Genomic DNA, 15,874 nt, shown 5'->3' with positions numbered 1-15,874 from the left:
TATCAGGACTGATAGAGAGGCTGTTAGTTTACACTTACCTTATGGCTCTTCATTCTTTAATATGACAGCATCTTAACATTAGCCTCTGTATATTGTTTCTCAAAGGACTTGTAGGCTTTTGAGTTTCATTAATGAGTTTATAGATATCTTATTGCACCCTTATATTTTAATCTGTTAAATATCACTATAACAAGAATATCCTTACATTCAGGGGACAGATCATGCATGCCACAATCTAACATCCAATCCAGTAGACCTGCAATATTTTGATATCATTATTATATGTTTTTCTCGCATTATTAATGTCAGTGAGTGGTGTTAATTATGTGTACATTGAGTTTATAATTTAAGTTATACATGTTATTGTACTGTGACACAGTAATATTACTATATTGCAGAGAATCTCAAAAGTGTTGCAGGATTACTATATTGATTTGGTTGTGTAAGGTATTTCTGGAGTCTATATTCCCCTTGTAAACATCTTGCCCTCCATGAACTGTAGATTGAACTGGTTTCTGTCGCCCTCTTGTGGTTGATGCTTGTCATCACACAAATATTTGTCTGCGAGTGCTGCTAGGGCGAAAAGAAACAAAATGTGTAGTTATTGTCAAGCGAAGGTTGTAATTATTTATCATTTCTTCGTCTGTTAGCTCTAATGCTATTTATAATCTTCTTCCCTTCCTGCAGACTTTTGTCTGTCCCGACTGCTGTGAACGAAAAGCGGAACCATTGTCGCCGCTTCAGGTTTTAAACGGAGTCTTTACAGTGTAGCACGCTGTCAAAACGTAAAGCAACAGTAGTGCAGAGGAGAACATTTTTTGGTGAAAACTTTAAATATCTGCGTCTGTAAGAGGAGCAATCAGGTAATTTGTTTGTAGCCTTCGTAAATCAAGGAAAATCGGTTTGTTTTGCTGTCGTGGCGTATTGAGCAGGTATTGGGGGAGATAAAGGCTAAGCTAAGTGTTGGCTATGCTCATTCAGTTAATACACACTTTCACTAACTGCTAACTAACACTGTGGCGAGCGAGTTGATGTTATTCCTTCACGTTGTCTGTAATGTTTAGACTTGTAAGGATTTAGTTTAGTATAAAGCAACCAAAGAGCCAGTTCATCAGTCTTATTTGCTGAATATTTACGAACATCTTTAGGAGTGACAAATCATTTCTAAATTAAATCCAACTAAATACCACAGTAAGCTATGTGATTTGAAATAAATATGACTAATATATGTTTTTATTCATGATTGTTTTCTTCAGAAGTTTCATTAAGTGCAAGTATTTTAGTTTAATCCTGCCCGTAAATCAATTTATTAAATGTGTTTCTGTACTGATTCATCAGATCAGATCCAGCTTGTGTCCCTGTCGACAGACATTATTTCTGGTATGGATGACATGGTGATGGAGGAGGAAGATGATTGCCCAGAGCTGGTGCCCATTGACACGCCGCCTGGTCCTCCTGCAGGCCAGATACCTGTCACCATCATCACAGGCTACCTCGGTGAGAGACTATTTTCTGTATTACTCACAGGTTTAATGAGCTTATAAAAGAGATTACAGTCTCAGACATTGGTTAGTCCATCCTCACCACGACCATAAGCTGCTCTGGTCCTAGGCCAGGGTGTTGTTCCCTCACATATTTATTACAGGTTATTTTACACCATGAGTATTGGAAAAATGCACCTAATGATCGAGTTTGCTTTATACTTCCTTATAATTTTTATGTGTTTGTTTCTTCATAGGTGCTGGAAAGACTACACTCCTGAACTACATCTTAACAGAACAACACAACAAGCGGATTGCTGTCATACTCAATGAATTTGGAGAGGGTATACTAATCCTTCAGAGAAATTAAACTTAGTAGTACTTTCAACTGACTTTTTTCAGGCCAAACAAAAGATTCTCCAAACTGTATGTACTATAAACTTAATGCAAGCTGATGATTGTTATTTCCTCAACTTTCCACAAGAGAGCAGCATAGTAGCAACTTTGCCCAGAACTGAAAGATGCTCATAAACATGTTTTTTAAGGCTACAAACTCTGGTACAGCAACATACAGCATTTTTTCATTGAACTTTAAATTTGCATCTTTTCTTACAGTATCATTACTTTACATGTATGTTGAATTAAGCATAGGCTGGTTTGGCCAGTTTTATTTTTTTGTTCGAATATGTTGAAGTGGTCTAAAAACCTCTTGTATTTGGCTTTTTGAAATCCGTGTTTATCTTGCAAAATTAATAGCAATAGGGCATCTTTAGTAGAAATTGCGGAGTCTTCATCAGCTAATCGTTTTCTGACTGCTCTTCCTTCTTCATCCTCCACCTGCAGGCAGCGCCCTTGAGAAGTCCCTCGCAGTGAGCCATGCGGGAGAGCTGTATGAGGAGTGGCTGGAACTGAGAAATGGCTGCCTCTGCTGCTCAGTCAAGTATGTAGAGTAACTATAGCCCATTTGGTGGTACAGTGTAAAAGTAAAGGTTTTAACTTTTAGCTTTAGGTACTACAGTTTAAAGTCTTAAGCTAATGTTTCAACTTTTACGTACATGTATGAACTACTGTGGTAATGAGGGTATAGGTACACAGTAATAATGTTTTATGTTTGTTTTATTGGGGTATAATGTATGTCTGGGGCTCACAACACATTCTTGCTTTATATCACAGTTTGCACTATGCTACTGTACATATAACGTAAGTTGGTGTCTTTTATTGAAATGTTTTTAATCATTAGTGACTGTTCCTTAATTTTTCAGGGACAATGGTCTTAAAGCCATCGAGAACCTGATGGAGAAGAAAGGAAAGTTTGACTACATCCTGTTAGAAACCACAGGACTCGCTGATCCAGGTATCACACATTTTGCACAAGTAAATGTAAGATCAGTTATCATATAAATCTGTATTTGATTGTTAAGTAGACCATTGTTTTTTCAAGCTCTGGCCTGGGGAGCGTATAGAAAGTTATTTGTCTCCTTTGAAACCTCATGCAGTCGCCAGCTGTTTCACTAGGAGGTGTGTTGGTGTGGGCTGGAGACTGAGAGAGCACCTGGTTCTTCCAGCCCACACACACACACACACACACACACACACACACACACACACACACACACACACACACACATGACACAGACATTTGACAGTCAGCTGGCTTTTCAGAATGAATGTCTTTGCTAACTGGTTATCTTACAGTTTTAATATCCCAACAGCATAAAAAAAATTACATTAAATAGCATTAAAATGGCTCACAGTTGTTTTATAATTTGATGATTATGTAACTTCTATAAGGTACAAACACCACTGCAGAGTAATAAAACAGGGTCAGACCAGAGTCAACAGGTGTTTAATAGAGCTGCACTTCTCATGACAGGCCATATTCTGAAAGACACAGAATGACACAAAGAGTGACCAACTTCTGCAAATGGCTGGTATTGACAGCATAGTGGACACGACTAAAGAAACTACTGACAGTGGTCTTCAAATCCTTGCATCGCATTTTCAACCCTTTACCTAACAGACCTCTTTGAATGCCCCTCATGGTCACACAAGATCAGCAATAATCAGCAGGCTTCCAGGAGGAAGACCTGGACACTCAGGTCTACAAGGGAACAAACTAGTCTACAGGCATTGATAATGAGAAATGATGATGATAATGAGGTGAAATAAAGTAAATTGAATTATGCTAGAGTGAACTTGTTGAATGTCTACTATTAATAGTGGATAATAGTGTATAGTAAAAAAGTAAATTAATTTTGACTTAAGACTGTTTCTGCTTATAGTCTGTTCTGTCTCTTTGTGTTACTCAAAACAGCTTACCAATCCTGGTGCAATATTTCTGGATGACCAATGGATCAAGCAATGCCATAAAGCCCTTTTTCTCTTTAAATGTCTAAATAATGGTTAAACCCCTGCAGATATCTTTGTAAAGCCCACACCAGAAGTTAAACATTTTGTAACTCTGAGGACCAGACTTGTGTTGCTGTGACAGGAGCATCCAAGGAGCCTATTTCCATCAGGGTAGCCCCCCCCCCCAAAAAAAACCTTGCTGTCCGTTCAGCTCTCAGGAAATCAATATTAGGCCATTACAGAGAGAGCGCTGTGACAATTGGGGTGTGTCGCTAAGTGACAGGTGTCAGGAGGTAGCGCCATGGGCAGACACACACCACTTGGCCTAACACACAGAACCAACAGAGCACGCTCAGACTGGGGCTGTCCTCACTCCTCTGCCATGTCATTGGCCGAGACAGGCTTTTTATCGACTAGGACAGGTCTGTCATTGGCCCTGGCAGTGCTGTCAATCATAAAGGCTCCCAGGGGATTCTCCTCTTGCATTCAGGAAGAGGATGGATGAGTTATGTGAAACATGCCACTCAAAAACAGTGTTTTCATTACACATCCATCAAATATTTACAATGCTTTCTTATTCTCGCTTGGCAGTTTGACAAAAGTGCATTATGTGAACAAGCTGTGGCTGGCATGGTAACATAGGGTCTTGTAATAACCACGTCCACAGGAAAATAGAAACAAACCAAATGTACCAGCAGGAGATAAACAATTGAAAGCTTCTGATATTGGTTTTATCTGCTCCATAGAGCTCAGCCAGAAAAGAATATGCATGCAGGGTTTCTGAAAATACTGACTTTAAACACAAAAACCTAAGATGTGGGTGTCATTGAATAAAGTGAATTCATTTTAATGCTGAAATTATTAATTTATTGACAGAAAATTAATCTACAACAATTTTGATAATCTATTAATCCTATGTCACTTATCAATAAAAAATGTCCAAAATTAGCTGGTTTTAGTTTCTCATGTGATGATTTGTTGTTTTTCTGTTTTATATTATTATAAATTGAATATTCATAGGTTTTGGATTGTTGGTTTTACAAAACAAATAATTTGTTATATGTTACCTTGCACTTGGGAAATTGTGATGGGCATGTTACATTATTTTCTCACATTTTGTAAACTAAATGATAAATAGAAAAAAAAATCTGCAAATTAATCAATAATGAAACTAATCATTAGTTGTATCCCTAAATTAATTTAAATACTATTTTAAACGTATTAGTAAGATGATATAGTTATGTATTGCACTTGGATTCCAAAAAACATTGTAAATTGTAGATTTAACCTAACCCTTTAACAGATTTCCAATAGCTGTAATACATTTTACATCATCCATCTTGTAAATTGTATCAATCATCTCTCATGTCTGACAGTGTATATTTCATTAACCACAGTAATTCCTATGTGACATGCCAGGGGACCGCCTCTTCATGTTTGGTTTAAGGCCTTATGGAAAAATTGTTTGAGTACATTTATGACCAAAAAAAGACAAAAGGGAAGAATATGGCCTTTATTTACATTTGATGTGCATGTATGTATGCATTTCAGCCTTTTACAATCTAACATACCACTTCATATCCTCTGGCAGGAGCTGTGGCCTCCATGTTCTGGGTCGATGCAGAGCTCGGCAGTGACATCTATTTGGATGGTAAGATATTTGTAACGACGCAGTGTCTCTTTGGGCTTAATCTGTTCTTCTAGTGTGTCAAACATAACTTCTCAGCCAGCACTGGTCTGAACTGGTTTAACTTTATTGTATTTTGGTGCTGCCATTTAAAAACATACTGATACATGTAGGTGTTATAATTAAAAAAAAATCACATTTTTAAACTTTAAAAAGACTTTTCACAATAAGACTGATAAACTTGAAAATCCCAACACAATTAACACTGATAGGTCTAAAATAAGTTATTGATGAAAATGCTATAATTAAACATTTCCAAATTTGAGACTGACAACTCCAACTGTAGTCCAATTATGAAGAGACATTTTTTTCTGACTTGCCCAAATGTTGGCTGCCTTGTTTGTGGGGATGACATATTTTCGTGTGTGTGTGTGTGTGTGTGTGTGTGTGTGTGTGTGTGTGTAAAGAATGGTGTCTCGCTCCTCACACTAAATACTCAGCTGTCCGCTCTGTTGTGACAGGCCAGCAGACCAAAAGTGTACTTCAGATAACTCGGAGAAAGTGGTTTAGACAAACAAAACTAAACACCAAAAGGCAACTGCAATTGAGAAGAATGTGCACAAGTTGTGGCACTACTTTTCATTCACTGATCACTATTACTTTGATCATCCTAGGCATCGTCACTGTCATCGACGCCAAGTATGGACTGCAGGTATGTGCTAAGAAGATATTCAAGAAGCTTTTTATTTTTTGAAAATGTCATGTTTATTGCTAAAATGAGTCAATAGAAAATGAAACGACAACATTTTGAGATCTGATTAAAAGACTAAAAAAAACAATAAAAGACATTTATCAAGCAAAAATGCTCAACATTTGCTGGACGCAGCTTCTCAAATGTTAAAATTGCTACTTTTCTCAGTCTGTCTGTCTGTAAGTTGAATATTTTTGGGTTCTGGAGTGTTGGGTGGACAAAACAAGCACTTTAAAGTCGTCTTTTTGGACTGTGGGACATTGTGATGGGCATTTTTCACAATTGTTTAACATTTAGACTAGACCATTAATCAAAAACATAATCAAAAAATTAGTCAGTATTGAAAATACTGTTTGTTGCCAAGCTGAGCAATAACTAAATAAATTGTGCTTTTTGTGACATTAAATCAGAAAAAATAAGCTGTTAAATTTGTGAGATCGATCATAAAACCCCAGTGCATAGCAACACACACACACACACATCCTGCCCTCCCAGTGGTATTTAAAAGGAACGGGACAATTGACACCTAGATAATGGGCTCTAATTTGAAGGTGTCGTGCTCAGTGAGGTGACACATTTCATGGCCTAGGTGCTGCTCTGTCTTCTCATTCCAGAGAGACAAGATGAACGAAATAATGGCAGATAGAAGATAGAGGATAACTAATAGTGAAGGAGTAATTGATATCAGAGATGTGACCATTGTAATAGGACTGTCACATCCACTCACCTGCCTTTTCCTATTATCTGTCCCTTGAAATATCCGTCTGTCTGAGGGGTTTCAAGTTAACTTGAGCCCTTGGCCTCACACCCTCTGAAAGGCCTTTGTCTCTGGGTACAGAGGTTGTTGAATAAAAAGCGGGAAGTGGACATTCTATTAAGTTTTTCATTTTTTTAAAATACGTTTTTTGTCATTCATTCCTTCAGAAATGAAGCGGTGGTGATGCACGCAGTGACAGATTAATGTCAGATTGACAGTCAGGGGTCAGGATCCAGATTAACACCTCCTGTTCTGTCTGTTATTACATATTAAACTGTTTTGGAAAACGCTGCATCCCTGGTGCAAGCACAAGACACAAACCGAAAATGAAAAGTGATCCCCTGTGGCTTCATGTGTTCAGAAAGTCACTTAGTTCACAAAATGAAATACAGGCCTTTCTTTTACCAATTTATCTGTCACATTTTGTGCTCGCTGTTGCAAGCATTCGCTGATATTTTTATTTTTTCAAGAATGTGCTTAAAGTTGGAAGTCTATAGGGTCAGCTTCAGCAATTTCGCACTTTTAGATCTTTTTTTGTTTTGTTTTTTCTTTTTCTGGTTTTATGTGTAAATCATGTCCACTGTCTCTGCTTTCTGTAGCAACTAACAGAGGAAAAGGCAGATGGACTCATCAATGAAGCAGCCAGGTATGTTTTATGTAGGTTTAATAAAAAAATATACACCTATTCATTTTCTTACAGAGAGAAACAGCACTTTACTTACTTCACTTTAAGAAAAAAAAATAATTAAACGAACAAGATGTTTGACGTGTTAAATAGTGAGCTTTAGAGATGCTAGGTGGGTTTTGTTACCTTTGGACAGAGTTGTTGTCCTTGTTTGCCCCTGTTTCCAGTCTTTGTGCTCTAAGCTAACCGGCTGCTGGTGGTAGCTTTATATTTACCATACAGACATGAGAGTGGTGTTCCATCGGCAAGAAAGCCAATAAGCATGTTTCCCAAAATGCCGAACACTATTCCTTGAAGACTAAACAAACCACTCAGTATCCACCACACTAAGTCTCATAACATGCTGTTGACCGTACTCTTGCCACACTGCCTGTCTGTCTCCCTGGGTGTCTCTCTGTTTGTCTCCTCCAGCAGCTGCGTGTTGTTGTTGTTGAACAAATACACTGATGAAGAAAGACCAGTTGCATGACCCTTTGCATTCTTGGTCTTTGTTTGTGTTTTCACCTCTAAACTAAACAGCGCTCTGCTCCCATTTGAGTTTGGCATGTATTGCCCACTGCCACCCAAGAAAACTCACGTACACGTACACACAGTTGGTAGAGGAGAGTTTTCTATATTTGATTCAGTTAAGATCATGAACACACACCTTTACTCTTTTCAACTATGAACAAGGTAATGACTTCCTGATGTAGCTGGTTTAGTGTTTTTTACACATCTTAATTTTGTGTGATTCTCTGTGCGACTTCCTGTCCTGTATTTGGTTTTGTGCAAATTGTGTAGCTTGCCAGATAAACACAATGTTGTATTTAATGCTTTTTTTAGACAGATTGCTGTCGCTGACATGACCATAATCAACAAGACAGACCTGGTGAATGAGGAGGAACTCACTCAAATCCGAGATGCAGTCAGGTCAGCTTCACATACTTTTACTGCTTATCATTTCCCTTTTTCTAGTAGTATTCTGCCTTTTTATCAGTGTTCTTATTATTGAGCTTCTTATGTAACTTTGGCCTCCTTTATTTGGTCAAAAAGAACAAAATTGTAGGGGGATAGGGTAGTAGGAACGAGGTCCAATTTGTCCATTATCTAAGTATTAACCTTTTTTCTCTGACTTCAGGTCTGTAAATGGTCTTGTCAAGATTCTAGAAACCCAGAGGTCAAAGTAAGTTATTTTTTACGAACCAAAAAATACAATTTTTTTGTTTATGTAGCTTTGTACCAGGCTCCCTGCTTTGTTTAGTGTAACAGATGAACTCCACGTGCTGCTGCTGCTTAGATCTTTATATCAAAGATGAAGCCGTTCAGGCGTGACTTTGTTGAAGAGAAACCCCCAACACATACACATATACATACACAAATTGCTGCACCCTGAGTAAACACCAAACGTTGAGTGGTGTTCAGTTACCCACAAGTCTTTGCTCTTTGACCCTGGGTCTTTAAGTCGACGTGGTTGCATATGTGTGAATGTGCGTGCATGCGTGCAAATATGTGTGTATATATGCACCCTCTGTGTTAGCATGTTGTGTGTCAGTGTGTACCCCCCCCCCCCCGAGTTCAGACCAGGGTGAACAGATGAAAGACACCGTGCAGCGAGGGGTTAATCAGAAAAACATTCCCACAACTTTTTGCTTGAGTCAGTTCACTCGGTTAGCCAACTTGTGGCAAAAGCTGACATTACTTGCTTAATTTATTACCCACTATAGTGTAGCTTGATTTTTAATTTAAACTGGGGGAAAAAGTAAGATAACAGTGATCTTCTTCCACAGGGTGGATCTCTCTGAAGTGCTCGATCTGCATTCCTTTGACAGTAAGGATGGAGCAAAGTGAGTTGGTTTTGCCCCTATAAAAAAACAATACCGTATTTTTAAGCCTAATACCAATATTGATATTTGTGTGTTTAACAATATATCAGCTGATATTTATCACATGAACATTTTTGAGAATCCCTGAAATTTGGTTATTAAAGAATTGTGACTAAGATATTTACTGATTGGGATATTTTACAGTTGAAAAATAAATGTCAGTGCTCCCTGGCAGACAAATATTATAAATTACAACATATTTCTTTTTTTTTTTTTATGCCAAAAACTGTATAGTCCACTCTTCTCTGCGGAAAAGAGGAAGGAAACAGGCCCCCCAAAAAAGCTCAAATAGGTTGTTACTTCAGATGTAAATGCAGCTCCACAAATGAAAAACTGACCCTGACAAAATCCCAGGATGTAGCACTGCTCAGTCCACAGTGTGAATAAGTACACACCTAATACAGCTGACAGACTCTTTTGTGCAACAGTTTTGCACACATACACTGCCCCTAATTTTGAATTTAAAGTACTAATTTACTAAAGGTAGTAAAACAACATGGTTATTGGTAATAATATTTCAAGAAACAGACTTTTAAAATAGAGCCCAAACTGGATGTTTGAGGCGGATACCAATATTGATATTCAAGAGTTTAAAATGTTTTACAAGGATATATCACTTGATATTCTTCTTTGATTCTTTGATTGATGTACTGTTTTCAACATTTTTGATATAGATACCCTAAATTTATGACATTGAAATGTGAGAAAAAATTGAGGAGGACATTTCACAGCTGACAAATAAACTTGTCTCTGCTGGACAAACTATGTAATGGTGATACTGTTTTAAAATTACCTCGAACATATCATTGGCATTTCTTCACTGTACATGCGTTGACACCCTGCATATGCCAATACCAATGTGTACGCTGATAATATTGGCCGTGCCAATGTATAGTACCTATCATTCATCAGTACCATTGATGGCGTTTGTTGCTAGTCTGTCTGAACTGTGCACCCAGCGGTCTTTGATACTGATGCTCACGACGTTTCTCTCTAATTAACAGACTCTTTTATTGAGCGTCCCCCTGTTACACCGCAGGGTGGTCATCATATTGTATCCCCTGTAGAATGTCATTCTCATGAATAGAGTCAGTGTTCATCCTTTCATGTGAATGAAATGGGCCGCGGTGTTAAAACTCTCTTACATGCCCTCAGTCAGTGTCTCTGAGACCAGCTGCAGAGGATTAGAGCTGTGTGTGTCCACTGGCTCCCGAGGAGTCCCCCTTGTCCCAACAGATAGCTCCTTTCCCCCTGCCTTTGAGAGTCCAGGCCCCTCCTCCGGTCGATCCCACGCTGGCTGTTTGAAGCGGCCCCCCGCCGCTCCGCCTGTGTGGTACTAACAGCACGCAGGGCTCAAGCTGCTGGACACAACATTTAGCCTCCTTGTGAGGTCAGGGAGAAGGGGGAGGATGATGAGGTCTGAAGGGGAGAACAAGAGCTGTGGTTTGTTTGGGGGTGATGATGGGTGTTTTGTAGGACTTAATTGCCATTTCCAAAGTCCAGTCAGAGTTGTGTCATACACTGATACAGTATTCAGGCTATTATACTGTGAGACAGAACACAAAGGCAAAAACTGTATAGTCCAGTCTCCTCAAGCAGAAAAGAGAAAGAACACAAAGAAGAGAAATAAGAAAAAGTATATTTGTTGCATCAGATGGTCATTTTATTTAACCAGGAACTCCTCATTTATATTAAAAAATCTGTGTTTCACTAACGACAAACGCAACAAAAATGAGTTACGGATAAAAAAATAAAACAACATCAGATATAAAACACAAAATATGCCACAAAATCAGAATTAAACAGAAATGCAATTATAAAATCATGAATAGAATTTCTAATACACTAATGTAAAAGATTTTATTCTACAAACAACTTAAATGGCAGCTTAAAACAGTGGTTCCCACCTTTGGCTCGTGAGCCCTAAAAATAAAGTAAGATCTACTTGCGGACCCTCATCAGTGGTGGTATACATCCTGTATGTCTACCTGTTCAATCTAAAAAAAAAAAAAAAAAAAAAAAAAAAGATACCCCTCCTCTTGTTTCATGGTTTAGAGTCCTGAAGAAGTCAAATTATCCAGCAGTTCACAATGAAAAGGGCAAAGATTTGAGGAACGTCTGAAAAAACTGACTGAAAGTTACGTAGTACAAATGGTGGAACCACTGCTGTGGTGTAAACACACCTCCAGAAATGATAAAAATGAAGTGAACAAATGCCATGTAGCGCAGCTGACAGCTGTTGACTCATTTTCAATTGTTTTTAAAATAAAGATGTGATATGACTGAATTTAGTTAGTTTATTTAGTGAATGCAACGTGGTTATCTTTTGAGCCTTTTTAAGTCTTTTGAGTTATGTTACTGTAAAAAAATATGTTGTGATGTTTAATCATTTCTCTCCTCTGAAAGTCTAGCAGAAAAGCTCCAACTTGTGAAATCTACAAGACCACATCTTGACAAGGTATTGTTTGTATGCTCTTTTGTAACTTTCTCATTTATTCTTTTATTCATTAACTGTCGATACTTGCCCTCTATGCCTCTCATATAGTTTTCCTTCTTTTGTTTGCTAATTCATTTCAACACGTCATTTCCTACAGGATAAGGATGATGCATTCTCCTCAGGCTAACATTGTGCTTTGCATTCCCCCAGGCTATGACACTGTAGTGAAAACTCCCTCCCCGCTTTGGTTTTTGTGTTGCGATCAACTTGAGGCTTTTGATGTTTTCTTGCTACACTACAAATAGACCCAGTCTCAGTCATACACCGCAGCATAAACATTCAGTAGACTGGGCTCATGTGTTGGCTAGACTGATTAGAGTCAGAGACTACGTGTTACGGCTCTACAGTTGTTTGAACTGAATCCAGATGTCATAAAATGTAGTATACAGACCACGTTTCACCATTGAATTAGCAACTGAATGTCAGATATGAGAAACCTCTAGTGTACTGTTTAATAAGAAAAGATAAAGTGTATCCCCAATATCCAAACATCTATTAAGTCCAGTTCTTTTCAATGGATGTGAATTATTGAAAATATTTATTCCAGGATTAGTCTCGTGCCATTCCTCTTGTTTTCATCAGGCTTTAGACCAAATGACTCCTCGCACTCGCAGCAGTTAGGCCTCATCTTGTTTTCAGTTGTGCTTTATACCCATTAACTTTTATCACAGGATGAGGAGAGATGAGGGTTGTTTGTGTGGGTAAATAACGGCATTGTTGTCTGTTTTCTCCCGGTTCCCTTTCCCGCATGAAGCTCAACCATCCCTCAGACCCCCCCCCCCTCTTCCCCATGTTGCTCTTTTCATGTAAATGAGCTGTTTTTCTGTTGTTATACCAAATGACAAGGAAGTGTGTAACCTTAACACTTCAACACAAACCCCCCAAATATCTACAAAGTGCCCTTTTAATGCTGTATGGAGAGGAGGGTGTGTGTGTGTGTGTGTGTGTGTGTGTGTGAGAGAGAGAGAAGAAGAGCGAGAAAGGGGGTGTAGGCAGATAAAGAGGGGTGTTGTTACTGGGTTTCAGGTGCCGAGTGGAGTTGTGGTTTTTGACACGGTCATTGACAAAGTCATCAGCTGGGGCGTAAAAACACTTCTTTTGTTTAATGTTCATAATGACTTTGCTGGTTTCAGTGAACTGAGTGTGTGTGTGTGCGTGTGTGTGTGTGTGTGTGTGTATATATATATATATATATATATATATATATATATATATATATATAGTGAGTGTGTATTTTAAAGAAATGTCATCAGTGAACTGTAAGTCTTCAGCCTGAAAATATAAATCTCAAAAGATAAAAGCAGCGATGGAATGTAACTAAGTACACTTAACCAAGTACTGTATTTAGGTGCAATTTGAGGTACTTGTACTTGAGTGTTGAGTGTTACCATTTTATGCCACTACATTGCAGTGGGAAATATTGTACTACATAAATCATGTGATCACTTTATAAAATCTACATTGTTACAAACTACCCAACAGTATATAAAGTTGTTTAAATTAGCTCCACCTTGACAGCATTGAATTGTTGCTTACATGTTAATGAATCCGGAATAATATTCCACTAATATTTATCCTTTTATATATGAATGATAAACATAACACTTTGAATGGGGCCATTTTACTCAATTAGTATATTTAACTTTTGATACTTTAAATACATTTTGCTGAAGTGCTTTTGAGTGCAGGACTTTTACTTGTAATGGAGTATTTTTTCATTGCGATATTGCTGTTTTTACTTAAGTGTCAAAGTGTCATTTATCTGTATTTCAGTGAGTGAAAAATGTTGGAACGTACTAAAATTCCAAACCACAATGTGTAATTTGTTGTGTATATATTGATAACACTTCCATATTATATTTAATGTCATCCTCAGAGTATTTTAACTGTGACGTTTGAAGTGGCCGGAGATCTCCCTGAGGACGCCTTGAACATCTTCATCCAGGTACACTCACTCTGCATCATTCAGACCCTCCAGTTTGTATCCCTGTTGCCATTACTAATTAGCTCTAACACAATACAGTCCTTTGTTAAGTAAACACCCATTTTCCACTGTTTTAGGATCTCCTATGGGAAAAGATGTTCAAAAACAAAGAAGGGCAACCCATGACTGTCATTCGGTTAAAGGTACAGTAAAGCACAATAGTCACCCCAGCAGCAGCAGTGATCAATAACTGCCACTTTATTATCTGTATTAATGAGTCCCAAACGCTTCATTCAGTGTCTGTTAATGTGTCACTCGTGACTCGTGACTTGTGTGTTTTCAGGGCATAGTATCATTTGCAGGTAAAGCCCACCAAGTGATGCTGCAGGGGGTCCATGAGCTGTATGACCTGAATGAGACTCCACAGCTTTGGGAGGAGAACCCGCGGATCAACCGACTGGTCTTTATAGGTGAAGACACACACACACACTTCACGTTTCACGTATGTATCTTTACACAATTCTCACACACCACTGTGAAGGCAGCCAATTCATTGAACTACATTAAATTGATCAAATTGGCTCTTTTTGACAATCTTCTTTTTATTTTTTTAAGTAGTCTATGTGCTAATGTTCACTTAATGGAGGTAGTACAAAAACGTTTATTGGCAAATTCACCGTTAAGTAGTTTTCTGATTCTAGCATAAAATTACATCAATTCTTGGCTGTAAACCTGCGTCATCGCTCCACACTTTTCTAAAAATGTCCCAGGAATTTCCCTGGAAAGTATGTAATTTGGTACAAATTATTTTGGAAAATAGAGACACTGTTCAGTCTTTTACTCATTGCACAGCAAGTCACGCAATAATACAGTGAAACAAAATTAATCATAATGTTTCCAATAATAAATGAGTAACGACGTAATGACTATTTCCCTGGGTTTCAATTGAGCTTTTCTTTCAAGGGAGATTCTCTGGAAAACAACAACTCAACACAACTAACTAAACTCTAAACTAAATTTGTCTCCATTTAATTAGTGTCAAATTAAATTTTTCTTTCCAGGGAAATTCCTTGGAAATTTTAAGGAAGTTACAGACCCATAAAATAAAGCGTTACCCAGCTTTTCAGTGTGTTGAAATGTAGAAATTTCACATTTTGTCCTTTTGCTTTGGACTGCCTTGGGATGACTACATAGCTAGACCTGACCTTGAGAACCACTGTCCACTATAATACATAACACATACCATATCTATGTCTGTGTATGTAGCCATGCTGTGTTAATGCTCACATTTGTCTCTACTCCATTCTGCAGGTAGGAACCTGGACAAGGACATTCTGCAGGAACAGTTCATCTCTACAGTGGTGCAAGGAGCAGAGAGAAATTAGCTACAAGCTCTTCTCTCCTCTTTGTATTGAAAACTGTTGATTCTGGATCAAAAGTTGTGGCTTTAGCCATCCATAAATCCTGGACTGTGTTGCAGACGTTCACTCCTTTCCTCCAAGAACATGAGGTACGTCAGAGGATGGTTATGGTTTCAGTAATGATCAATTTCAAATTGTGATAATCCACTACCTGCTTTAAAAGCTACTTTATATCAAAGAGTGTTTATGTCGCTGTAGAGACTGAGCTAAATGCTGTGTGTCACCCTGGAAACTTGTATTGAACATGACCTCTAAAATGTGTGCACCCACAAACATGCTACAAAGGTCCAGAAATGTGATCAATACGTTGTATTTTTTATAAAGATGGCTTTGTAAAATCTGCAGTTTTTGAAGGTTGGGAGCCCAAGTAGAGTTGGATGTTGCAAAGTGAAGCACACATTGTATCAAGTGTGGTACTTTGTAAATAAAGTCGCCTTGCTTATGTTGGCTTTAAACATCTTGTTTTTAATAATTATTTCAAAATAAAGGTTTTTTTTTCTGAACATCTATGACTGCTCTG

General features: G+C 38.0%; 1 protein-coding gene across 2 annotated transcripts; it reads left to right on the top strand.

The window, feature by feature from the left end:
• The first annotated feature begins 707 nt into the window (after positions 1 to 707).
• Positions 708 to 15,857, top strand: cbwd (COBW domain containing). Of its 2 annotated transcripts, XM_044195462.1 has the most exons (16): positions 708 to 863; positions 1,339 to 1,497; positions 1,739 to 1,825; positions 2,325 to 2,421; positions 2,744 to 2,835; positions 5,422 to 5,481; positions 6,132 to 6,169; positions 7,565 to 7,611; positions 8,473 to 8,559; positions 8,768 to 8,812; positions 9,417 to 9,473; positions 11,919 to 11,970; positions 13,886 to 13,954; positions 14,071 to 14,136; positions 14,277 to 14,403; positions 15,245 to 15,857. In XM_044195462.1, the coding sequence occupies exons 2-16, from the start codon at positions 1,383 to 1,385 to the stop codon at positions 15,316 to 15,318; spliced, it is 1,113 nt and encodes a 370-aa protein (XP_044051397.1). In that variant the 5' UTR covers positions 708 to 863; positions 1,339 to 1,382; the 3' UTR covers positions 15,319 to 15,857. The 2 variants fall into 2 exon arrangements, with proteins under 2 accessions (XP_044051397.1, XP_044051398.1); XM_044195463.1 differs by lacking the exon at positions 8,768 to 8,812.
• The last annotated feature ends 17 nt before the right edge of the window (positions 15,858 to 15,874 follow it).

Source organism: Siniperca chuatsi, linkage group LG5 (assembly GCF_020085105.1).
Source record: "Siniperca chuatsi isolate FFG_IHB_CAS linkage group LG5, ASM2008510v1, whole genome shotgun sequence".
Classification (NCBI taxonomy): Eukaryota; Metazoa; Chordata; class Actinopteri; order Centrarchiformes; family Sinipercidae; genus Siniperca; species Siniperca chuatsi.
This window is presented reverse-complemented; position numbering and strand designations above follow the sequence as displayed.

Bases quoted from the DNA above. Each gene is read 5' to 3' on its own strand.
- cbwd (XM_044195462.1), top strand. From the start codon at position 1,383: ATGGATGACATGGTGATGGAGGAGGAAGATGATTGCCCAGAGCTGGTG. The intron at 8,560-8,767 runs GTCAGCTTCACA...CTCTGACTTCAG, and splicing joins CAAATCCGAGATGCAGTCAG to GTCTGTAAATGGTCTTGTCA. The intron at 14,404-15,244 runs GTGAAGACACAC...TCCATTCTGCAG, and splicing joins CAACCGACTGGTCTTTATAG to GTAGGAACCTGGACAAGGAC.